The following is a 25,382-nucleotide window of genomic DNA, read 5'->3' as shown; positions in this document are numbered from 1 at the left end:
AGACCACTCTAATATTTAGCCTGCTCACTGTGGGACTGCTTCACAAGCTGTCAGTACCCGGGTTTTGACAACCATATGCAGTCATGCTGGCCAGCCCAATCCATGGTAGCATTTGCCTTTGGTTTAGGCATAGCAATTTCAAGCCTCTAAGACATCTGGAGGGATGACTGGAGTAGGTGCCAGACAGACTGAGGCAGTTAACCCTGCTGCTGGCTTCCAGGGGGAAGGAGAATTGGCTGAGCTGACAGAAAAAGAGCCCAGTCTATCTTCCCTGTCCTCAAGAGTGAGTCTGGATTTCCACAGCAGTTTGACTCCAGCCTACACAGATGGAGCTGGGAACTTGTTATTTCTCTTGTCAGACTCACCAGGGCTTATAAGAGCTATAAAGGAGTCCTAAGTATTTGCCTTCTGAACATGCATACCATGAAGCCAGGCAGACAGCATTGCCTCTGTAAAGCTGTGCAACTCATGACTTGGATCCCAAGTCTAAACTATGAAAAATTTTAATTTTGTCAAATGCAAACTTTTTGGAAGCTAAGGGTGGGAGAATTTCTCTGGCAGTTTATTTTTTAATACTATTTGCCATTATGAAATCTCACTGGGGAGCAACCTCAACATTCCACAAGTGAAACAGAGCAGTCCCTCCTCTTCTTTAAACACTTGATCAGGTAACTGAGAAGCATAACTGCTTGTAGGCCAGTTTCTCTTGTTCTGACTGTCAGGTCAATGTCTCTCCCTCTTTTTCTGAAATACACACACTCCAGAGTCATCCAGCTACCTCTCCTTTCTGAACAGGAATGATTGGTGTTTTCTCTGGGAATGTAAAGATGAAGTAGGAATAGACATGTGATCAAGAAAACAACATTTGATGATTTCTCCACTACTCCAAATGAAACCAACTGATTTCATTATTTCCAAACCATTCAGTGTTGGCTCCATCCAGAGGATGCAAGAAGTCTGCCTTTGTCACTGTTAATTCAAAGTGTGCTGATCTTGACTGATTAAAATTTGCCCAGGCACCTGTTTGCTGCAGATAGGCTCCAATGGTGTGAGATAAGGCCTTGGCAGGGGACCAGGAGCTATTCTGGACACCTTGTATAGAACTTACCCATGCCACTTACTCACAGTTAGGGTATAGAGTGAGCACATCAGAAGGCACCACCACTTTTTCTGAAACCAAGGGGAAGATCCTCCATGCTCAGGCTTTCCTTCTCTGAGCACTGCCCACCTCTGCTCCTGCTTTACGAATGACAGCAACCAGCGTGGCTGTCCCTTCCCACTGCTCACAGTGCTCTCTCTGTCTTTTCAGGACTGCAGAAGATCACATCTCCCAGCCTCCTTCACCAGGGCCTGATTTTCTGAGAGTGACTTCTGTTTAGGCAGTAGTGTGGACTAGCTAGGACCTCACCCAGCTTTGCTGCCTTCACCTTTATAGGATTACTCATTTATAGCTTGGGCTGCATCCAGCATGCACTGACGCACTGGGTTAACTTAGCACAGGGAGGACAAGGAACATTACTGGGACTATTTTTTGTCCATAAATTTGAGCTTCATCTCCAGTATTCCCCTGAACTAGATATTTCTTCCCATGAAAAAGGGACCTAGCCACACAGCTCTCATCTTTGTAGGAGTCAGTATACAGACTGTTGGACTACAACAGCCCACTGTAAGACAGGACAAAACATTGAGATGTCAACATGTTAGCTAGGTTAGGGCATGGGTAAGTCCTCCTAGTACACTTTGCAGTATGGTGAAACCAAAGGCTTCCTGCCTGCCTTGTTTCTGCTGGGTGTGGACAGCTGGTGTACTGGAGGAAAGCACCCTACTGCCTGCACTGTCACAGCACTGGCACTTGGGAGCAGGTTACCTTTTCACACGGATGTTGAGCATGCCATTGGAGGAATCGATGATCTGCATGGCATTAGCATGGGACAGGCCAGCACATGACTTCCCATTGATAGATACCAGAACATCATTTTCCCACAGGCCTCCACGGCACGCTTTGCTTCTCTTTCGAATCTGAAAAAGCAGGAGAGAGGATAAGGATGAAGGGAAGAACAGCAGCTATTTAGTGCAGTTGCTGGCCCTTCTATTGCTTCATTTCTCAGAGAATAAAATAAGCTCTAAGACTTACTGTGCTGACAGGTTGGAGTTGGATGAGCCCTGGCTATGCCTTTGGTCTCTATCCCTGTTAATTCCAAGAATCACTCTGCTGAGCATAGGCCTAACCTGCTCACCAACCCTGTTCAAGTTCTTTCGTGCAGATGAAAGATTCAAAAATATCTACATGCTCTTCTCCTCTTGTTCCCTAAGTTGGTTAGGGAGTCTGTGTTTCAGAGAAGGAACAGACTATGCCTGCACATGTCCATGTGTCCTTTTGCATGCCTCTACTGTACTTCCTTGGTATGATCCCTGACTCATGCAGAGCCTCTGCAAGTACCATCCTCAGGGAAGCTGACACTGGGGAGAGGTGGCAGTTCTGAGGCATATTCTGGTGCGAAGCATTCCTGCTCCAATGGCTTTAGTCGGTGTATTTCTGGACATCTGCATCAGGCTATATGGTGTCCTGTTACGCAAGTGTAAACTTGGAATAAATCTTTAGCCTTAACAGGAGTTGTGCAAGATATGCATTGCTTTATCTGAGAAGGGAGTCAGAGTCACTGTCTCCAGGCAAGCTCCTAGATCTGTCCCCTCATGGCCATCATGCACCAAGTGTTTACTCTCCCTTTCATTCCATCATCCATCAGTTAAACTTCTTACCAACTCAGCCTAGCCTTTCTGATAGGGCAAGCAAGAAAGCAAACCAAATGCCCACTCAGCCAAAAACCACTGATCTCTCCCATATAGGCAAGCAATGGGGATAGTCTTGTAGGACAGCTTGGCACCCATAATGTACTCATTTTTCACATAGAAGAATAGCTATCTAAAATCACTGGGTCCGAGCAAGTAAGGAACAAGGTACTATTACACTCTATTTGTAGATTCTTCTACAATATTTCTTCAGATCTTGCAGTTAAGTGAAAGACAAATCAGTGCAGAGCTGTTTAACACAGGGTGCAGTGAACGGGCTGTGTCAGTAATACTCACCAGGGCACCTTTGTCCATGTCTCACAGCCTTGCTGCTTGAGCCACCAGACTCATCTGTAACATCATACAGCTACTTTGCCCACACTCTCATGGCAGCTTCAGGAAAGAGAAGGGAATATGGGAGGATTGCTGCCCTGTCACTGTTGTTGCAGGAGCAGCAGGGGAGCAGGAGAGGAAAGAGCTGGAGCCCTAAGGAGCTCCCATTGCCTGACTGGCTGGTCTTGGTGGCTCAGGCTCCCTGCAGCTATGGGGTGTGTGAGTGCCTTGGGCTTGACACTGCTGGCCTGTGTTGAGCAGACAAGAGCAACACTCCTCCCAGGTCAGCCTGTCAGCAGGACTGAGAGGTGTTGGGGGAGAAGATGGAAAGAGGAGGGCTATGCTTCAAGTTGTTTTTGTGTTCACTGGTACTTTATCACTCTGTAGCCTTTCCAACTTGACCCCAAATCCTGCCTGCATGCTTAAAATAGGGACTGGCTCATCCCAGCTGCCACATCCATCAGCCTCTGTCATTTTAGTCCTTTATCTCCCTCCTTGTTAATATAAGCCTGGAATGAGCATGTGTAGGTCTGTAATGAACCACTGCAGAAGAACCACTGTTACAGTACAAATGCTGCTTCCTGATACTTCATCCAGATGCAGCTGTTAACTGAGAAGGTAAAGAAGACATCAGTGCTGCCTACTGACACAGCAGCTAATGAAAAGAGTTAGGAAGTTGAAAAGAAGTTAAAAGGAGCCTTTCCCAGTATTCCCCAAAAGGCCAACTGCTGCTCCATAGCAAAGTACTTGGTGCTTGGCACTGGATGGGAACATACTTACTGAGTATCTCTCCCAGTTGTAAAGCAAGGGGATTGGGGGTTAAAGGCTGTCAGCAGGTGCTCAGAGCATTCCTCACATGCCATGGTATTCCTCCCTGCTCACTGCAACCAAGGATGGAGGCTGGTGACCAGCCAGAAGAGCAGTAGTAAATTTCCTGCAATTCTCTAGTCCCTCAGTACTGGAGTCTTTGCAGGCAACTGTTTGGGGTTCCCAGGCAGGCAGAACCAGGCTGTGCTCCCAACACTGCTTGATGCTGTTTCAGGTACCTCTATACCAGAGAAGACTGGTGGGACTCAAGCAGGCCACGTGGGCTGACAATCATGAGCAAGCAATGCATTTCTCTCATGGCTAGTGAGGATGCTGGGTCTGGCTTGGTATGTGCTCAAATCTTACTGGACTGGCAGAAAGTATATGCACTAAAGCAACTATTGGTATTTCAGTGCTCTGCAGTCCAGGAGGGACTTTTCCATGTCTCCATTCCTTTCTGGGAAAACAGGACCAGGTCTCTTCTAGTGCAGGAAGAGACCTATGGAGTCTGAAAGTAGCATGTGTCTGGCTCAGTCTTCCACAGATTTATAAACCCTCCTTGGAAGCTTATGAATTTGCTCCTGTTATCAGAAGGAAATGAACTATCCACAGCTTCATTTTTACACCAAACCCATACCCCACTGCATTTGCCAGGGAGGAAGGCAAAGGGGTTAAACACAGAAGAGGATTGTGCAGAGAAAGAAGGACAGGACAGGACTTAATCCACAGTCATGACAGCAGGGTGCAGTGTACTGGAGGCTGCAGAGCCTCTGGACAGAGACCAACACAAGCCTGCTGGTTTTTACATGACTGCCAGTTCTGTGCTGCAGAAATTTAATGGCAACCCATAAGCTGCCCGTCTCGAGTACAGCGAGAGCAGCACTGAGCCTGTGAGGCCCCAGGCCAGGGTGGCTGCCCAGTCCAAAAGCCAGGCTCCCTGCCCATCCTGAAGGTCAGGCTGCCCTCAGGATCAGCCACTTGCTCCCCATGTCCAAAAGATGCCCTCTCCTGGGCACCCAGTGAGCCACATGAAGTGTCACTAACAGGGAGCTTCTGCTTAGGCTGCAGAAAGCTTGGAAGGTGTCACCCAACAGCTGATCTGAAGAGGTGGGAAAAGTTGGAAAAAGTGGTATTTCAAAGAGAAAACCTCTCTGCTTGCTGTAACACATACCTGAAGAGCTTTCTTGTGCAAATGAGAAGCAGCACTGACAGACTCTGACAAGTGGTAAGGTTTGGCCCCAGACCTGGCCCTGGGGGATTGCACTGTCCAACCTTCTAGCACATACTGGTGAGGATTGACCTCTCCTTTTGTGTGAGAAGCCCCACAAACTCTGTGAGCCTCTTGTAACTGGCTGTTAGACTTTCCACTCCATGCCTCAGCAGACACACTCTCCCATGGCATATTCCTATCAAGGTATGTCCTGGTTAGATTTCAGATGGGTTTAGGAAATCCCAGTTTCAGAGTCTTATGGATTTATGCTACTGGAAATATAAATCAGTGTGAAAAACTGGAACATATTTACTCAGAAAATTGTCCATCTCCCTGCCCTCTCAGCAGGAGGTATGTAGTGACAAAAGAGCTCTTGTCAGAGAGGTTTGGGTGTCTGCAGTACTATGTACATGCACATACAAACATGTTTTTTTCATTATTTTGCCTGCTTTCTCCCATTGATCACGTTCAATCAGACAAAGGACAGAGGCAACTGAGACAGAAAAAAAAAAAAATAAAAGAGTAAGGCAACAATTGAGGAGAAAAGGAATAAGAAGAGGTGTTGAAAGGAAGGTCAGTGCTAGGAGAGGCCAGGAAGGCCAGGGCTGAGATCAGGCTGTAAGAGTACAGTACAGGTTTCCTTGTACAGCCCTAGGCAGACAGAAGGACATGCTGATTGTTGACGTGTCTTGGGGAATTCAGCCCCGCTTTCAGGAACAGAATGCAAGAGAGGAGGGGGTCAGATGCAACTTGGCAACATCTGTCCTTCAGTAGGGACTATATTTAGATAGTGGTATGTGGGGGCTGAACACATGCTGGGATGCTAAAAATAGAGTAATCCTGATGGTAACTCAGTGGCTTCACATCTTGCCTCAGTACAGCCCAGGGAACCTGTCTTGAAACTTTGCAACCACTCTCCCTGCTGGCCAGCACAGCTTCTCTGTAATGAAGTAGGCTGTGGGTAAATAGAAGTGGTTTGCAGTGTAGGCTCATGTCATCCATCTCTCCCCTTGCCTGCCCAAACCACCTCCCACTTCCTCTCACTGGGAGAGCTCAGCCTATAAGGTAGGAAGATAGATTTTATTATCAGTCTTCACTTAATGTCCTACAATCTTTCCAGCAGAAACCTTTTAGCCTCAGTCTGAGTCAGAGTTTAATACTGAATACAATTCACCTTCCCACCCAATGCCCTTCCACTCACTGATTATGCATCTCTCAATGAGCCATCCCCTTCCCCCAGAAGCCACAATGACATGGGGTCCAATACTCCATACAACCTGGCAGCCTTCTGTGATATGCAATCCTGTCACAGGGTTCTCATGGAGAGATAACAAATTACTTTTTGTGGTATAAAGCCTTACCAAAATGGAGTGACTCAAGCAAGAGCCAACCAGCATGTGGGCCTGCTCCTCCTAGAACTTCCTGCTCAAACCACAAACAGAGCAGTTGCTAAATGCAAAAGCAAAAACAAACACCCTCCATATCTTCTTCTTTCTGAAGATGTGTATTCATATCATTTTGCTTATTGGGCCAGTTTGGTTTTCATTTAAGGCCAGGGTTTACTCTTTTTGTGTAAGGAAGGATAATCCGGTGGCTAGAGAGAGGAGATGGCTAGAGTGGGTAGATGGCTAGAGTGGGATTCAGAAGACCTGGATGATTTTTTGTGTGACCTCAGAGAAGACACTCAGACTGTAGCCATAAAAGGACTGTAGCCTGGAAATAGGACATTTTCCAACAGTCTTTCTTTATCTCAGTTGCCTACCTGAACACAGAGATCCAGTGAGATACTTTCACTATGCCTAATTATTAAGTAGCAAATAACATCACATCCTCATCTCAATGCCATGTTTTTATTGGAAGCTATTTTACAGGAGAATATCCATAATAATTACACTAAGCATTACAACTACACAGGAAGTTAGTTCCATTAATTTCCTGACAAAACATCATGTTCCTTCTTAGAAGATGACGCTGGAAGACTTGCCTCTTGGTGAAGCAGGTCCAGTGTCCCAGAGCTACTTCACAGGCCATCCATGGCGAAGCTTAATTAGGGAGTCTTTATATAAAGAAAGAGGGAAGAGAACACATACTTTGTGGGATGGACACAGCAAGGGAGAGGGGTGGAAAGATGTGTCTTAAGTGGTAGGACAGACTTGGGTGGCTTCTGGGCAAGGGTTTAACAATGAGAGCTGGTAGTGGAAGAGGATGCTAGTGCTGCTCAGTTGGTTAAGTACATGTCAGACTACTGTAAAATAGGTTACTGCCCAGAGTGTACAGGTGCAGGAACAAAAGAAGAAGTTCTTGTTATTTGATGGTAAATTAGCTGAAAAGTGATTGAAATGTAATATCAATGACAAAGAACAATGCCACATGTACTAGAATATATAAAAGTACTTGATAAGCATTTTACCCTCAACAGAGTAAGCAGCATCAAGTGGTTTTTATATGAAGCAAGGATTCAGAAGGAACTGATATATTTGTCAAATATTTGTACCAGGTCCCACATTTAGGAGCTGTGAGAAAAGCAACTAAATGTTCAGAAAAAACATGCTTATACATGTAAGTCCTTTTTCTAGATGCTTAACCTGGCTCGTGTGCCATGAAAGATTTTAGAATCTAAACCGAATGGAATTGAAGCTCATAAGCAAATCTAGCAACCAAAATGGCTTTTTACAGGTCCAGGCACTGAACTGGGACAGAAGGAGGGAAAGATGCTTGAACACAGGGCAGAATTATCCAGAGACATGCTTCAGTCCTGCAGTGTGGGGGGATAGGATGTAAAAGAATAGAGATAGAGCAGAAGGCAGTCTCACCCCTGAGGAGTTGCAGCTGTACTAATTACCAAAGATTAGGAACAGGCCTGCCCTTAATAGGCCACAGCTGTGTCCAGTAAGGATGAGTGCTATAAAAGAGTGGGTTAGGTAGCCAAGGAGAACACTGGAGTTTGTTGGCTGTGCTGTGAAGAAGTAGAAGTCAGTGCTGCAAGGAGCTGCCCCCCAAGAAATCCCTGAGAAAGTATAGAAGATTTACAGTTAGATGCCAACATTCCAGAACAAGGTGTTTCCAGCCTTAGCGTTGCATGCTGATACTGTGTTCTAAGGGGCCGTAAGCATTTGCAAGCCCTGAATAAAAACCCTTCTCAAAACAGAAGGCTCTTTTCAGCTATTACTAATTGTTGAACAGCAACAGTCTTAAGTATATTATGCCTCCACAATATTTATGCTAAGAGAGGGCCAATTAGAAGAAGACATACCTGCTATTGTTTCGATAGAATGAGAGTCACTTTGGTTTGCAAAAAAAAAATCAAACACAGCATTCATAATACTGCAAGAGTGGGTTACTGCCCCAAAAGACAGCACTCACTAACCCAAAAGCAGCCTCTCAGCAATAGTCTGAGGAGGATAAGCAGCACTGTTCTGCAGCAGCAAGGACAGGATCAGCCACAAGTATGGATTAAAGAAGCATCCCATTCACCTGAAGGATCTAGGGCACTTAGGTACAGAGAGCTTCCTGTGCCTTGCAACATCTTTGTAGTCATCTTGTAGGTATGAATGTACATCAGAAACCAGGCTCACCCTCCACAGATGTATTCTGTAGTTCTAGCCAGTAGCAGGCTGAATAATATCAGTGAATGAACCTGACCTCTGGACTGCAACTACTGTGGTAAAATGTTGAAATGATCCTTGGCACATCTTTGGCTGAGATTGGCTATTGCTGTCCAGAACAATTCCCAGGCACAGTTTGGGAGCTAGAACAGACCATTCCCAGAGCCACTGCCTACGGGCATGGCACAAGTGCCAGAGAATGGTCCCAGGTACATTTAATGCACGTGTGGTTTCACTGCAACTTCTCATCAAGAGATTCTTCCAGAACCTCGGAAAGTTCCACTGGTGCCACAGCATGCCCTCCCTCACTAGCAGCCAAACATAGCACCTGCCTAAGTGCCAACAGGCCATAAAATCTGTCCAGGAGCACTCCCAAAGCAGTTTGAGGCACTCCAAAACCAGCATTACTGACTGCTACAGAATAGCAGTGCTTTTTTATATGTGACAGTAAACATTTGTGAAAACAGATAAAGTACAGGCTGCCCACTGAAAAGGGGAGAGGAAGAGAAGGTGCTCACAAATCTGGACGCCATCAGGCCTATTTGGGTTAGAGCTGGCACCTCCAGTAGGAATCATGTCACATGAGCACAGGAGAGTGGCACACAGCAGCCAGGCTGTGTGTCACAGGGAGCAGGGACAAGGCAAACAGGCAGCAAGGATATTTTGCAGAGGAGACAGTAGAAACAGTGAATTATCAGCAGAGAAGCATAAAGGAAAAAGAGGGAATTTGAGAGCAAAAAAGGAGGTTGTGAACTGCTCTTAAAAAAAACTTTTGGCTTTAGAACCAATACAATGCTGTGTTACTGCTTCCCCTAACAATTGCCCTAACATTGCTGCAGAGTATTTGTACAGAACAGCCAAATGAAAGGAGTCTCTTGAGCTACCAGGGCAAATCCTCTGTAGTTTTCAGAGGCCATATTGTTTACTCCACTTCATAAACTGATTCAAAAGATTTAAATTCTTTTTCTTGATTGGAAATTCATTGCTGAACCTTCCTGGTTAGTTGTTCTATGCTGTCAATCCTGTCACCTATATTTGAATAGTGTTGCTGGTATTTGCTCAACATCTACTTGTAGATTGCAGTCACCTCTTTCAATATTTTGCTAGGTGAAAGAAGCCTTCTCTTCTCCCCTCCTTTTCTATGGCTGCTCTACCTTACATTTATTTTCCTTGAGAGGGGCTGGTTCTGTAAGTATGATATTTCCAGTGAATTCCCCCTTGTGCATTAGGCAGTAATATCAACACCTTCCTATCTCTGTTAGACATGTCAACCTGAGGCTCATTTGTTTATGTTTGCCTTTTTTTTTTCAGAGATTCATAATTTTGCTGGCTTATTATTGGTGATGCACTAATATGCCCAGGTCCTTTGACTCTACTATCAGTACCAGCTGTAATGACTCAGTTTTCTCTATTTTGTCAGTATTAGTAATACTTGTGCTGGAGGTAGAAGTGCCTTCCTTGCTTTTTATAGAAAGTAACTGTTTGCCTCTCATTGAATAAATCTTGTTTTGTAGCAGGATCCCTAAAGACAGGTTTGCATGTCCTTGCACTATCCTAAAACTGTCCTGTTCATCTTCATAAAAATTATTTCCATAATATAATTTCATGTTAGGTTTCTACTTTGGTTGATTAATAGCATTAGTGCTTACAACTGTTCTCAGGCTAGCTATTTTACATTTTGTTTTGTTTTGAAAGCATTTGATGCACTGCAAAGAAATCCTCCAGGAACGTGATCGTTTTGTTCTCTCTTACTCTCTTTCCAGAATGGATTAACTTTTTCATCAGTTACAGCTCCATGTGAGGACCATGTACTTTCCCTCAGCCTATCTAAAATAAAAATCTTACTATCTATGGATCCTTTTTGCTCCTTGGGTTTATGTTTGTTCTCTTTCTTTTCTAAAGACTGTTTCTGGTCAAAGATCTTTCCTGCACTGAGGACTCCATAGATTTATGCAGTGCTCCAAGTGGGCAGAATCTCCTCCCTCCACCTGCTGGCCACTCCTCTGTGGATGCAGCCCAGAATGCTGCTGGCCTTTGGGCTGTCAGGGCACACTGCAGCCTCATGCCCAGTTATATCCAGCCCAAGAGACTGTCCACAAGGATTTAATTCCAGCTTCTTTCTCCAGGTGTGTCCCTGAACCCATAAGTCACAGGGAGTTGTTGAATGGCACAGAAGCTCTGTGGCAGCTGCATCCAGCATGTGAAGATAGAGCTGCTTTCCTACCCCTTTCTGGCAGCTGGACTGAGGTTTAAAACTGATCCCTTGCTTGGAGAAACAGTTGAAACTATAGCTATGAATCCTTTTAGTCTGTGGAAAAATGGGTTCACACCCCACTTCCACCATGTTCATGTACTTTATTTTGTTACTGCCAGTTGAATACTGCCAGTTGAATACTATGCCAGTTTGAACTAGAAAACAGTTTCAAATGCATGTATTCACTGTACATTTTGAGTTAATTGCAATTTGAAAAAAGCCAATAATTTAAGCTATCCTTGTGAACACCTTATGAGAGAACAACCAGTTAGAGGCCCCATGGGAAGGGAAGGGAAGGGAAGGGAAGGGAAGGGAAGGGAAGGGAAGGGAAGGGAAGGGAAGGGAAGGGAAGGGAAGGGAAGGGAAGGGAAGGGAAGGGAAGGGAAGGGAAGGGAAAGGAACCATGCAGCACACCCAAAGAATTTTCAGGAAAACAAACAAAAAAAAAGATACCAAGAACAGCAACCAGTGGTTAATTTTATCCTAAAATCCATAAAGAGAAACAATAAAAAGGTGATGGTGATGTAAACTTTAGAAAGCATGAAGGCAAGAAGACTATGAACTGTGTACACAGCTCATGTAAGATGAGGAATTGTGAAGGGCTGTGTGATACAGCAAGAGCGACTCAAGCAGGAAATCCCACTTAGTGCAACCTTTAGTCTTTGGAATGCCTGGTTGCTTAGTGTTATCAAATCTGCATTAGGAAATCACATAAGATTTAGACAGGTAAGGTACTAGTTGTTCAGAAACAATTTTCTGTTTATCTGTAGGGTAAACCACTAGGACTGCCAATTCTTAGATACTACCCAGGGCATGCTGGTAACTACCTGAGGAGAAAGGATTTCCCTCCACATTGCATTACACAAAAATTAGATGCATTGTGAAATTTACAACTTCCTCTGAAATACTTGCAGGAAACACAAAGGAAGCAGGACAAGAGGTGACTCAACCTAGTCTGGCTTGGCAAATCCAGCACCTCTACCAAAGTACAACATGTATCGTTTATATATAATGTATTTGTTATCCTTGATTAATTTCCCAAATTAACTTTTTATCACTTATTTATCATTTGACTCAGCATCCAAAGGTTAAGATCTTTCCTTAGTGTTACTACTATGACTTTCTAGCCTAGAAGTTGAAATTCTCTAAAATGACAGCACTGGAATCTCTGAGACACAAGCAGTGTCCACTCAGTTATCTCCTGGCACCTATCAGCTATTCATGGCTGTACTTTCCATCACATGACACCTGGCAGTTTGCTCTCTTCTAAGCAGGTTACATTCAGATATGATCTTCCTGAGTACCTGGTAAGGACCATCCATTCTTTGGAGACTATTTAAGTGGTGTTGCCTTTAAGATACTATGTAGGGTCATTAAATGCTATTAAATTCTGGGTGATAAGAGACAAAAAAGATCATTATAAAATGAAAATCCTGCCTAAATAATGATGTCTACTTTGAGCCTCTAATAGATTTGTGTAAATTATATTTTTCATAATTATGTTTAATGCAATATCCAATTATTGTAAAATTATATACATTTGTATTGCTAGACTTAAAGTACAGCACCCAATTCTGGGTAAAAGCTGCTTCTAGTTAATACCTTCCTGCAAGTGCTACTAATCCTTGGGCAATATTCCATTCACCTTAAGGTGCAACTTAGCCTGGGTAATAACTAGTTCTTGCTGCTGTTCAATCCTGAGTAATCTTTATAGACACTCACAATCTCCTCCCTCTTCAGTACCAGTTTCTTATCTTCTGAGGGAAAAACAAGAGTCAAAATAATCTAAGACCATGCAGAATTAATGTAGCCCCTGAAAATTCCATTTTCCTAGGAACCACTGATGCCAGACACCTGTTTAAAGGATATTGATTCTTTCTTTTTAAGCTGAAACTTTATGAGTTTGTGCAGAAGTTGTTTTTCTGGAGAAAATCATCTTTTTCTACATAACAAACATTCACTTCAAGGCCAAGCTATGGGATTCCAAACAATTTGGCAGAAGTTACAAACAAACATTACGTGATCTGGGGTGAGCCAAGTGACACAGAACATCTAATTTCAAAATTCTGTCAGAGACATGGTCTACTTAAGGAAACAGAAGGGGCTGGGCAGAGCATTTTTTCATTTCTGTTGCTGGGTGCCTTCCAGTGAGATATCCCAAGACATCATTGTGTCAAGGCTAATGCAGCTGTCTTGAGCTTAATAAAGAGGACCTTTTTTTCCTCTAGTTTTCAATCTATTCAGTAGTCTTTCTGAAAAGACAACAGTAACAGCTGTTTATCAAAAGTAGTGCAACACAAGGTTCATGTTTATTCAATTTTTTAAATCTCCCATTCAACCAATTGTTTTTCTTTAATTCTTGAAATTAAACCTGTTTTTGCTGCCTAGAGCATCACAAATATTCACTTCAGACAGTGTGGAAAAACTTTCACCAACAGAAGAGGCACTAAGAAATGTACATCTATTTTGAAAGCTGAAATATAGTAATGAAGTGTTAGAGACAATTGAATTAAAAATATGGCTTTAACTGCTTCAATTTATTTTTCTTTAGTTGGATGTCTTCCATGAGTACTGAAGTTTCCATATTTGAACCCTTTTCCCTGCACTGTCACTATGGTTATAGCTCTGCTGACAACTCAGGAGAGTTGTACAGCCTACCAAGTGTCTGAGCTGTACAGACCTGCTCTGAAGCAGATCTTCACCTGACACTTGTCTCTACCTCAACAGCATCTATTCCAGGACCCACAGCCCACCTCACACCCTGCTTGAGCACACCACCCAATTTTTCCTTTTCAGATCTGCTGCCACTGTAAGGAGTTCCTGTATTCCTTAACAGTAGTGAAAGATGCCCAGCTCAGGAGGGATATCTTAGTTCAGCAGAACAACTTTGCTCTCACAGTTCACACCTCAAGGTCCTACCTTTGACACTTGAAGGGGTCTTTTCTGCTCTGAACCCCCTTGCAGGCGGAAGCCCCAGGGGGCACCTCCAGACAGAGTGATGAGCATTTCTTCTTCAGCTCCCATGATTTCTGTGCTCTAGATATTTTGTCTTCACAACTTCAGTACAGATTCCAGTTCTTAACAGGCAGAATCTTCTATTCCCATATCCACAATTCACACCACCACTTTCTAGTCCCCACAAGGCCCTCTGCTTACTTTCTCCTTGAAGTTCACACACACACAAGAGTTGAGACTTTCAAGCCCAGCCTTCACTGCTCTTCTGGACTCTCAGCTGCTGCTCTGCCTATGATTAGACATTTGATTCTGCCCTTGGGAAGGGGCCAGAGTTGTCCTACACACGTGTCATGTCAATCTCACCCTCTGTGCCCCCCCGCATACATGATGGATCTCTCACCGGAACGTGGCTGAAAATAGCACACCTCCTGTCTCTCCAGAGCTTTGTCTGACACTCTTAAAGTTGGAAGCATTTCAGTAAAATTTTTATTTCCACTTTGCATTCCAAATGCAAATCTTAGAGTCATTCAGTACTCAGGATCCATTAGTTTGAGTTTCAGGCACAAACTTGTACAGGCACAAACTTGTACAAATCAGGTGACAGCACCTGACCCTATGAATTGAACAAAACCAGCTTGCAATTAATGTGCTCTCCACTTCTATTTTCTCCATGCAGCTAGTGTCTTACACAGCAGCACTATGCCTGCCCTGAAAGCCACAGGCAGACTGTAGATGTGCTGTGCTCCCTCTGCAGCGTGCTGCTCCCTGACATCCCCTACATCCACTTGTAATACTAGACACTGGGACCAGAATAGCTGGGATTAGCTCCACACACAGGATTCACACAGTTCTCTGCAGGGCACTGCTTATATAGACTCAATGGCCGAGAGAGCCCAACCAGGTCATAGAATCAGAGAATAGTTTGGGTTGGAAGGAACTTTTAAGGATCATCTAGCCCAATCTACCTGCAATGAGCAGGGACATTTTCAACTCTAGCAGATTGCTCAGAGCCCTGTCCAATGTGACCTTGAGTGTTTCCAGAGATGGGGCAACTGCCACCACTCTGGGCAGCCTGTTACAGTGCTTCACCAGCCTGGTAGCTGTCACGATCAGTCTTTACAAACGGGTTTCGTGATGGTTCGTGGATTTGATCTCAGGGTGCAAAAAACCGGCACAGGGGATTTGCAGTAATAATCAAAACAACTGCACCTTTATTGAATGATCACAGCAAAATGCAATAGAGGGACTAAGGGAGAGAAAAAGATAGAGAAAGAGAGAGAAAAGAGAGAGAGAGAGAGAGAGAGAAAGAGGGGGCTATAGCTACCAAATCTAGAGACAAAGTCTTTCGGTCCAGTCCAGTCACGAATCCGATGTGTTACGTCGTGGAGATCTCAAAATCTCTAGCTAACTCAGAGGGTTTTTTTCCTTATATCTAGTCTAAATCTACCCTCTTTTCATTTAAAACCATTACTCCTTGTCTTGTAACTATAAGCCCTACTAAAAAGTCTGTCTCCAGCTTTTTTAAAAGCCTCCTTTAAGTATTGAAAGACCACAATAAAGTCGCTTCAAAATGTTCTTTCAGGCTGAACAACCTCAACTCTCTCAGCCTTTCTTAGTAAGAGAAGCCTTCATCCCTCTGATAATTTTCTTAGCCTCCCTCTGGACCTGCTCCAATGGGTTTATGTCTTTCCTGTGCTGAGGACCTCAGAGATGGACGCAGGTCTCTGGATGGGGTCTCACTAGAGTGAAGCAGAGTCTTTCAGTGTTTTTTCTTTAGGATCATGACAGACTCAATCTCCTAGCCATCCCAAGGCAGGGAGTTATACAAGAGTTAAAGTCCATGTTCCCCCTTTCCTACAAGGCATAAACCATCATTTTCTGTTAAGGTTCTGAGGACAAGCTTACCCTTACCTCTTCCTTATTCTGCATGTGCTTAGCTCTCAGTGACTAACATCCTTACACCATATCATCCAGAGGATGTGGTGTGATGCCATTGCTTGGTTGACTACTTCATTGCCACTACTATAGCACCACTCATCCGGTGCCATTGCATATTGCTGGCAACACAATCACAGAATCATCAAGGGTGGAAGAGACCTTTAAGAACTTCAAGTCCAACCATCCACCCAGCACTACCACTGTAACCCCTAAACCACTATATCACATCACTCAATACCAGATCCTGATGCCTCTTAATCACCTCCGGGTTGGTGACTCCACCACATTCCTGGGCAACCTATTCCAATGCCTGACCACCTTAACAGTGAAAATATTTTTAATATCTAATCTGACTCTCCTCTGTCTCAGCTTTAGACCATTTCCTTTTGTCCTCTCTGTAGCCACAGAAGAGACCAGTCCCCACTTCACAGCAATCTCTTTCAGGCAGTTGTAGAGGGCGATTAGATCCCCTACTAGCATCCTCTTCTGGAGAATAAACAATCCCAGGTCCCTCACCCATTCCTGTAAGACAAGTTTTCTAGACCTTTCACGAGCCTTGTTACCCTGCTCTGGACACGTTCCAGCATCTCAGTGCCCCTTCTGAAGTGAGGGGGCCAGTAGGGCCTGCTGAAGGCAGTACTTGAGGTGTGGCTTCAGCAGTGCCGAGTACGGAGGGACGATCACTGCTGCTGTTGGCAGGAAGCGAACAACTCTCTGCACCTTGGTGCCGAACTGGCCCTGGCTGCTCCCCTGTCGCGGTCTTTCACAGGCCGCTGGCGGGACAGGCGGCCAAGGGCACCGTGGTCAGTGGTGCCCGCGGCTCAGCAGCGTTCGGCCGAGCCCCGCTCACGCCTCGGTGCCCGTGCGGGCAGCGCTGCTTCGGGCCGCGCGAGAAGCGGCCCCGCGGCCCTCCCCGCAGCTGCAGTCACCGCCCGCCCAGCCAGGACGTCAGGGGCCGGGGCCTCCCAGCGCCTGCGCCGCATCCGGGCCCCGGCGGGCGGAGCGCGGACGTGGCAGCGGCAGGCGGGGAGCGGCAGGCGGGGAGCGGCGGGGCGGGAGCCGGAAGTGGGCCCGGCAGTGGCGGCAGCGGTGGTGAGTGAGGCCCGAGGGGGCTCCGGGTGGCCGGGCCCACCGGCGGGGCCGTGCGGTGCCCGCTGCGGGCGAGCGAGCGGGTGGGCGGCATTGAGCCCGGCACCGCGCCCGGCGGCCCGGCCGCGGCCCGGAGCCGAGGCGCTGCCGCCGCTGCCGCTTTCTCCGGAGCCGAGGCCCGGTGGCTCCCGGTCGGGTGACGCGTCGGGCCCGCCGTGCTGCGCGCCACGGGAGGCTCTGCAGAGCCCCGGGCTCCCCGGAATGCGCCCGGCCGGGAGTGTCCGCATCGCCCGCGGCCCGGCCGGTGCGGGCGGCCTGCGGAGCCGGGCCGGCTGCCGGCGGGGCCTGCACTTCCAGTGCCTGAGCTGCCCGGGAGACCCGTCGGTGTCCCGGTGCGGTGCGGCGACACCCCGCGGCTGCGAGTCGGGCCGTCGGTCCGGCACGGAGAACCGAGTGCTGCTTTTTGGTCGGGGTGCGCCGCGAGTCAGATACCCCCCTCTGCAACCTCTCTAATCTCCTGTAATCCGCGGATCCTTCCCCTGGCGTTTGTGCTGGGCTGTTCAAGCTTTCATTCATTCGAGTTTTGCAAAGGATGGTCATTCCTGGCGCAGATCTGGCGACTGAGATTGGGTGGATTTGGTAGTAAAACTTAGTGGTCGTGTGGTTGTGAGAAAAGGAAGAAGGAAAGTAAAGGAGATGGCATGATCGAAATACAAGTGTAGTCTTGAAAAGGTGGTTATGCAAGATGGGACTCTTGCTTTCCATGTAGATGGGGCTTTAAATGTGTTTTCTGTTGTTGGAATTTGCTTTCAGTCTTTCTGAGAAATGCTTTTGATGGAGTATGGTGAAGCTTAGTTTCCTTTACTTTGTTTGGTGGGGTTTTTTTGGAATGTAGTGATCTCTGAGAGGGGCTGCAAAACCATCCAAACTCGGCTGTAGTTGAAGTTCTTTTTAAACTTACTGGCTAGTAGAAAGTAGTTGTTGGGATGTAAAAGAATTGCTTACACCTATGTCAGAAGTTATCCACAGGAAGTAATATTTATACTGTCATTGAAAATACAGATTTTTTTTTCCAGTTTGGTACTCAGTTGATTGTTAGCTATTAATGTGATAATTCCTTAAAAATATTTCTGGATCCATTTCTGTTACAGGATTATTATGTAGTCGACTTTACCAAATGTTGTGAGGAATGTTGGACAGAAATCACTATCTGAGGCATAACATGCAAATTCTTTTTTGTTGTTTTTTACAAACAGTGTAAAAATGGGAGATGACTATTGATTTTGTATTAAAGTCTTTGTTTTTTATTAATGTGAAGTTTTCATGAGTAAATTTAGGGAACTCTGGCTTTAACATTGTTTTTCTCTTTCCCACAATGTTCTCCTAGAGTAGGTGTTCCAGTTAAGGGACAGATAGAAATATATGTAGCCAAAAACTTCCAGGCTTTCCTCTTTAAAGGAGACTTACTTTCAATCACATATTTACAGTCTGTGAAAACATAAATATTTCTATCCATTTTCATGTGGAGCAGGTTCTTGCTAATGGACCTACCCTTTTTGGCTTGAAGCTGTGCAATTCAGGATTCTTTTACTGTTGTAGACAGAGTATGAAGAGGACATCAATATAAAGAATATATAATTGCTTCTTAATATGCTGTGACGTTCACTCCAGGTTTTAATTTCATGGCTGAAAGCTGACTTATAGCAGTGAACAGCTATTTAAAAGATTATTTTTTTGATTGGTGGTTTGGTGCTTGTAGTTCTTTGGATGTTTTTTCCTGCTGTGGTAGGACTATGTTATCTTCCTGTAACACCTATTATCAGAAGGAGGTCAAAAACCAAAGGAAGAATTGATGGTTGGCTAAAGAAGGGCAAGGTACAGAGTCACCAACAGTAATCAACAGCAAGGTCTCTGCAGAAGAGAGGTGGATGTTTCTTATTCTTTAGGTTTGAAAAGGTGTGCTAGGGGTAAATTGTGAAGATAGAGCTTGTTTTATATGTCTAGCAGGATTCATTGTTAACATAGAAAGCACTGAAAGACAGTATAAACTGGAAGTAGGTATTAGGAAAAGCTAATTGTCACCTTTTTTGTTTATTACAAGTGATGGAAATTGTGTAATGTGTATTTGTGTAGAGCAAGTCAAAGCACAGAGATGGCCAGTGTATGTGAAGAAAACTTGTTTTTTAGTCCTGTTCTGTGTATTCCCTTTCTTCCTTCAGGCCTCTTCCCTAAATTTGAAACTGCTCATGTAGCTTTTTCTGATCCATTATGCTTGTGCAAGATTCACAGAAATTATTCAGATTACTTCACTCATTGTAACATCTGTACACGTGTATGTGAGGGTAGCTAGGAAGCAGAGAGATCCTTTGCTGTGGTTTTGTTGATGCTGTATTGTCAGTGACTTTTGCCTCCCTGGGGTTGCTCTTCAGAAGCCATGCTCATAGCAGAGCGTTTTTCAAATCTTTTCCTAGGGCTTTATTACAGTGATAGAGATGTGAATCAGTCCCACCAGGAGACTTGAGTCAACGAAGTATAAAGCGTTCTTGAGGTAGAAATCCAGTGGTGATGGCAGGGGTTGGAAGTCCTGGTAGTTTTAAGGTTAGGTCAAGACTAAGCTGGGTTTTTTGTATTCAGTTTTTAATCACTTTCACTCTTGTAACTTGTGTGCTGTATTGTATCTTGCCCAGGATGATGAATCAGCCTTACAAAACTGGGTTTAATGTGGCCTTCTTTAGAGTAATATGGAAGTGATCATACCTTAGATTCACTTTGAAAACTGTGTCTTATACTTTTTGTGAACTGTTAAAACAAATGTTTCTGGCAGTAACTCAAAATGCATAGATGAAGAAGATGTTACCTGTGGTGTAACAAGTTGAGAATCTGCAAAAGAAGGAAGAGAGATTGCCACACAGTACAGCCAGATTGGAGTGGATTCCAGTATTGCCTTTTGGGTTGACTTGGACAAATGTGTGGGAGGCATTTGTTACAATGGCCTGCCAGCTTACAGATTAGTTGGCAGTTTCTGACTTCTAGGACACGAGTTTCTTTTCCAAGATTTTCTACAGAAAAAAAACCCCCACCCAGTAATTTTTTATATATGAAAAGAACCAAGTGTTCCATGAGTGCTTGTAGAAGATGTAGTCAAGCTGTCAATGAAACAAAAACAAGGACATTTCCCGTTCTGAAGAGTGCTGTTAGCTCCAGAGTCTGGGTCTTTGTAAGAATAGCAAAACCTTGCTGCTGCCAGAAAGTTGCAGAGTAGAAACATTAAAAGTAGTGTAGGCAGTCCTCTGATTACTGGTGCTCTCCTATCCCATCTTTTGGAAATAGCTTTGATTTTTGTGTTAAATTAAATATTTCCTTCATGGCCATGTGGTTCACTTGGGTTATGTATTTTTTTGTTGTTGTTGTTGTAGGTTTGGGTGTTTGTTTTTTTTTTTAAGGTATCAGTCTCCTCAGAAGTTGAAACAAACAGGCTTTTTCTTTCTCTGGGACCAGTAAAAAAATTTCTTTCTGAAAGAAAGTAATTTTGCTGTATGCCTTTCCTTTAGAAAGTGAACAAGAACTGATGAGATCAAGCTTTTCACTTTCAAAAGGGAGTTAACAATGAATGCAGACTATAAAAATGATGAATATGAAGTTTTCAGTGATTTGGGAGATTTGCTCATTGAAACAAGTTCATATGAATCACTAGTTTTTTTTAAAGCATGTTATAAAAAGTCACTGTGGTCTGATTTGTTTGGATACTAAGTAATCTTGAAGCTATTGTAAAAATTTAGATATTCAGCACCTCCTACATTATTCCTGCGTATTTCCTCCCATCAGTTCATTACTGATCCTCACTGCTTGTCTGTCTTGTACAGCAGCCTTCTCATGTAATTGTAGCTTTGCAACTGTGTTGACCAAAACGTCGTGCTCAGCTGCCTTTTTACAGAGGAATAGAAAATGGTATAGAGTGACTGCTTCCTGCTTTGCAGGAAAATTGTTGTTTATGGTAATGACCACTTGTCATAGGTTTTTTTTCACTAGCATCAGTCCTGCTTATTTGAGCTTTGTATTGTAACTGCTGAGTAGTAATATGGTGTCCAACACCATGTGTCAGTGTTATGTTTGGCTTAGTTTTGGTAATGTGTTGCTACGTGCAAAGGAATATCCTCAGCATTCTTATCCAGTAAAATGGCCTGTTATCTCCATTTCTCTCTGTCTGGTGTATGTATTATTTCTGTCATTCTCCCTACCCCAGCCACCCTTCATGTCATAAAACAGAGCATAAAATTATCCCTTTCTCCATATCTCTTCGAGTGACCAGGTTCTAATTTACACAGAGATGTTTTTTGAGTGGAAACAAAACGAATGTTTGGTACAAATAACTTGTACTGGGGAAGAGGGAAAACAGACTCACTGAGTGACAACTGTCTTCCACCTTCTTAGAGGCAAATACTCTTGCTCCTGCCTTATGGTATTTCACATCAGTGATGAGCAAGTGTGCCACAAACCTTATGTTCAGAGCAAGTTGGGCACCAAAACAGTGAAGCAGCCTTGTCCACAGCTTCAGCACGGGACTCGTTCCTAAGTCTCCCTCCTTGACCCTGTGCCAGTGTAGAGAGAGCAATAGCTTGTGCTGTGGTGGAGGTGAGCCTGTGCTGGCTGGCACATGGGCTAGCTAAAGGTCTGAGGTGTATCTGTCTTTCAGTAGGGACACTGAATTAGAACCATCTTGTTTGTGTAGCAACACAAGTGTAGGAGATTATCTCAAAACTCTCTTTTTTTTCTCTAAGATGTGCATTAAATCAGCTTACCTCTCAGATTTGGTATTGAGGAGAGAGCAACAAGCTACAGATATCACCTGCTCAGGCAGGAGGTACTGATATTCGCATGAGGGAGGGAAGGCTGAAAAGGAAATAGTAGAAGATCATCAGGTGAGATTGCTGAGTATGCACTCACAGCAGTAAGTCACAAGTGGTTTACAAGGGACAAGCTTGAGTTCTTATCCTGTTGTGCTTTAGAAAATCAGGAGAAAAAGCATGAAAGATTCATCTTCTGCTCTGTACTAATTCCTAGTTCAAACATTGCATCTGTTCAGGGATTTCTGTAGGTCTTACTTGTGAAAAGTGTCTTAGTGGTTATAGCTCAGGAGCTATCCTGTGGAATACTGCTACTCAGCAGCTCTTCTGGAGGAGAGACCTGTTTGCAGGAGCAGTGACTGGAAGCCAGGTTTCTCATCCAATCCAATAAGCAGGGACAGGAAGAGATCACAGCCCTCCTTCCTTGTCAGGAAGCCCTGCCCAGGTGTTCCAAGATGTGCAGGTAGAGGAGTCCTCTCCTTGTGTTCTTCCTTGCCGGTACTGCCCCCTTTGCAGGAGGGACTCTCTTGCTGCACTGTTTGTACGGAACAGGAGGTGGCTGAGAGCAGGTCTGTCATTGCAGTGTGGTCACACCGATGCCTGCCTGGGCAGTAAGAGTTAACCTTTCAGGGAGCTTGGGAAGGGAGCAGGTCCCAAAGTCCAGACTTCCTGCCCACATGGCTGCTCAGGTTAGACTGTTCTGCAGAACTAAGTCAAAGGTAGTGTGGGAAGCTGAGTTTTTAGAGATTACACGTTATAAACGTGACAGTAAGAGAGTAATCATGTTTTAAACCACTGCAGGCTGATGAAAAATTGTCATGCTCTTGTAAGCTGTTGCAAATTGCATGTTAACTGTCAAGAGCAAATTACCTGTAAATATTTAGGAGGAGATCTTTTTCTAAACAAAAGCCCTATCTTTGCCTTTATACAGTTTGGAGAATAACAATGTCAAACTTCATTTATTTCCTTTCATAAAAGTTTAAAATATAATTTCAGAGTAAGTGTTAGTAATCTTAGCATTGACATTTGTCATGTTTACTAGCTGTAGGAGGTTAAATGTAGTTTTTATGTTCTGTGCTAGCTTTCTTTTGTAAGTAATTAAATTTCTCTATTATGATATATGTATTTTCCCTTTATGGTATGTATGAAAGAATTTCTTCATGTGGATGATTCTTACAGAGCTGTAGTTCTTTCAGTAGCTTTGCTGTACAACGGTGGTGTCAGTTGCTGAAATAATTCTTTAGCATCATATTTTTGGTAATGGGAAGAAGTAATCTTAGCATTGTTTGGCATGTGCTAATCAGAGTGTAGGCAAACCAGCTTGGGGCTTTTACACCTGATTGAGTTAAGCTTCAGATTCCTGGTCAGGCTTTGCTTCTGGTGGCTGTTGCACCTCTGTCTCCTCTGTGTTAAGATTTACTTTGTATCTTTAATGCACAAGTTCAGCGTAGATTTTGGAGAAAAATGTAAAGGCAACATTAGTTATGTTACTTTTGCTTTGCATTTTTATATAAACTGATGGTTTTTAGTGAAGAATTTAATTGCCCTAAACATGTTTCTTTATGTTAGTGTGATAGTCTCAGCTGAAGAGGCTAACAGTGGCATGCAGTATCCAAAGAAGTACAGGTGATGCAAAATATTCTTATGAGAAACACACCATGAGGGAATCTCCTGCCCCTGAAGTAATCTTCTTGATTCTCCACAAGTGAAAGGCGCTGTGGGTCATCTGCCTGCTTCCTGTTGTAAAAATTGCCTCTTTGGTTTGGGGTCTTAAAAATAACAGTTTTGCTTTTCTTGTTATAAAGCTAGTCAGTCTCTTTATACAGTTAGGGGAGTTGGAAATCTGTTAAGTAAGATTTCTTGCAAAAGTTTGCTAAGAAATGTCTCTCCTGTCTCTGACACTGTTTCAGGTGTTACACTTTGGTAAAACTCCTTTAGTGCCATCTTTGCCTGTAATTATTTTCCATTTTTAACACCTTTCCTCGGTGAAAATTTTGCTTTTGGAATATCTTTGTTTTCTGAAACATATGTATATAGCAAGGACTTTAAATCATCTATTGCTAAAAAAAGGCCATAGCCCCCTATGTTGCTGGTCCTGTTCTAGAGTCCAACAAACACTTCAGGCAGCTGCCTTTGTGGATGGTGAAGCTTGCTGCTTGCAATGAGGAAACATGATCGAGGAAACTAACACAGAGGTGACAGCTGAACTTGTTCAGTGTTATTGAAGTGTTATGTTAAGGGATCATCTATATAATGAAATGTGTTTTCTGTTGGTCTGACTCTGTGAGGTGGAAGTAGTTTGAAAGGTTTCTCAGAAGCTTGATAATAATCTGCTATGGAATGGCAAATGATGGTATTTCTATCTAAGGTGATGATCACAGGTCTAACTAGTATGAAATGCTGACTAAAAAACATAGTGTCTGAAAGTACTGTTTTAAATAGCTCTTGTAAAGCATTTATTGACTTGCTGTGCAAGAGTAAGTTTTCATTAATGTTTTAGCTTCCCTTAAGATACTATCTTAAGATCTCTCACTTATTTGAAAACAGTAGGGAAGCTGACCAGTTTGGTTTTATATCTGCTTAAAGTCGTTTTTCCCCCCCTTTTTGCAGGTGAGGTTAGGTTGGGGATGTGAATACAATGAGTGTAAACCAGCAAGCTCACACGGGGCCTCCTTACGGGCAACCTCAGCCTGGCTATCAGGGATTCCAGCAGCCTGCCTACGGAGGACAGTCACTGCCAGGGGCTCCTCAGTCGCAGTACGGAGCCTATAATGGGCCGGTGCCAGGATACCAGCAGCCAGTCCCTCCACAAGGTACTGCTCGGGCAACGCTTGCTCACTGCTAACCTGTCAGTTATGGCGTGCTTGCAGGTGTTGCTGTGTGCTTACACGATGTCCTGTTGCTGTATACAATATCCTGTTGTAAGTCTTCGGGGTTTTTTTGTGGTAGTGATTATCTTTTTTTCTCTATGTAATTTGCATGATGCTAAAAATCACATCATCCCATATTCTGAGGTTATTGTGCTGTTTCTTGTCCAGTTTAGTGGGGTTTACTCTTTTGGTAGGTCATAAAATTAATATGTTGAGAAACAGCCTGCTTTTTTTCTTTATGTCCATGTCCCTATGTTATTGAAACACCTGACTAAAGGAGTCTTCCTTATGTTGGGAGGCAGCAGTCAGAGACTGTAACAGATTTATAATTGAGGCTGCCTTACATTATTATATAGAAATATCTGCACTCTATCCTGAAAGATTGACATACAACTCTACGTAAAAAGAGTATTTCAAGCTATTTTCTCTAATGCCTTTAAATTCAATATAAAGTTTGTGGGCATGGGGTAAGCTAATGTATTCTAGAATTTCACTGATTCTGCACTGATTCTCCTTGTTATTTTTGTTAAAAAAAAAAGTAATTCAACTTTTTTTTTTCCTTTTTTCAAAAGAAAGTCTGACTGTAATAAAGAACTTTGTGAGTCTTGGTTTTCAATTATGTTGATTGCTTTGGGAGATCAGTAGTGACTTTAACATTTGAAATGTAGAGGAGAAAATACTATTGCT

The 25,382-nt window shown here is 43.9% G+C and overlaps 2 protein-coding genes across 2 annotated transcripts in view; one reads left to right on the top strand and one right to left on the bottom strand.

Annotated features, from left to right (window-relative positions):
- The window catches only part of SYNPO2L (synaptopodin 2 like), a 31,410-nt gene extending 17,387 nt beyond the window's left edge, over window positions 1-14,023 (bottom strand). Inside the window, exons 1-2 of the mRNA XM_058029451.1 lie at window positions 13,919-14,023; window positions 1,868-2,019 (exon numbers count right to left, since the gene is read on the bottom strand). Of these exons, the coding sequence (XP_057885434.1) occupies window positions 1,868-2,019; window positions 13,919-14,023 (257 nt within the window). The remainder of the gene's footprint in view (window positions 1-1,867; window positions 2,020-13,918) is intronic.
- A 2,917-nt stretch (window positions 14,024-16,940) lies between these two features.
- The window catches only part of SEC24C (SEC24 homolog C, COPII coat complex component), a 36,566-nt gene continuing 28,124 nt past the window's right edge, over window positions 16,941-25,382 (top strand). Inside the window, exons 1-2 of the mRNA XM_058028955.1 lie at window positions 16,941-16,984; window positions 24,436-24,638. Of these exons, the coding sequence (XP_057884938.1) occupies window positions 24,464-24,638 (175 nt within the window). The 5' untranslated portion in view covers window positions 16,941-16,984; window positions 24,436-24,463. The remainder of the gene's footprint in view (window positions 16,985-24,435; window positions 24,639-25,382) is intronic.

This window comes from Melospiza georgiana, chromosome 8 (assembly GCF_028018845.1).
Source record: "Melospiza georgiana isolate bMelGeo1 chromosome 8, bMelGeo1.pri, whole genome shotgun sequence".
Lineage (NCBI taxonomy): Eukaryota > Metazoa > Chordata > Aves > Passeriformes > Passerellidae > Melospiza > Melospiza georgiana.
The sequence above is the reverse complement of the archived record's forward strand: the minus strand, read 5'-3'. Positions and strand labels throughout refer to the sequence as shown.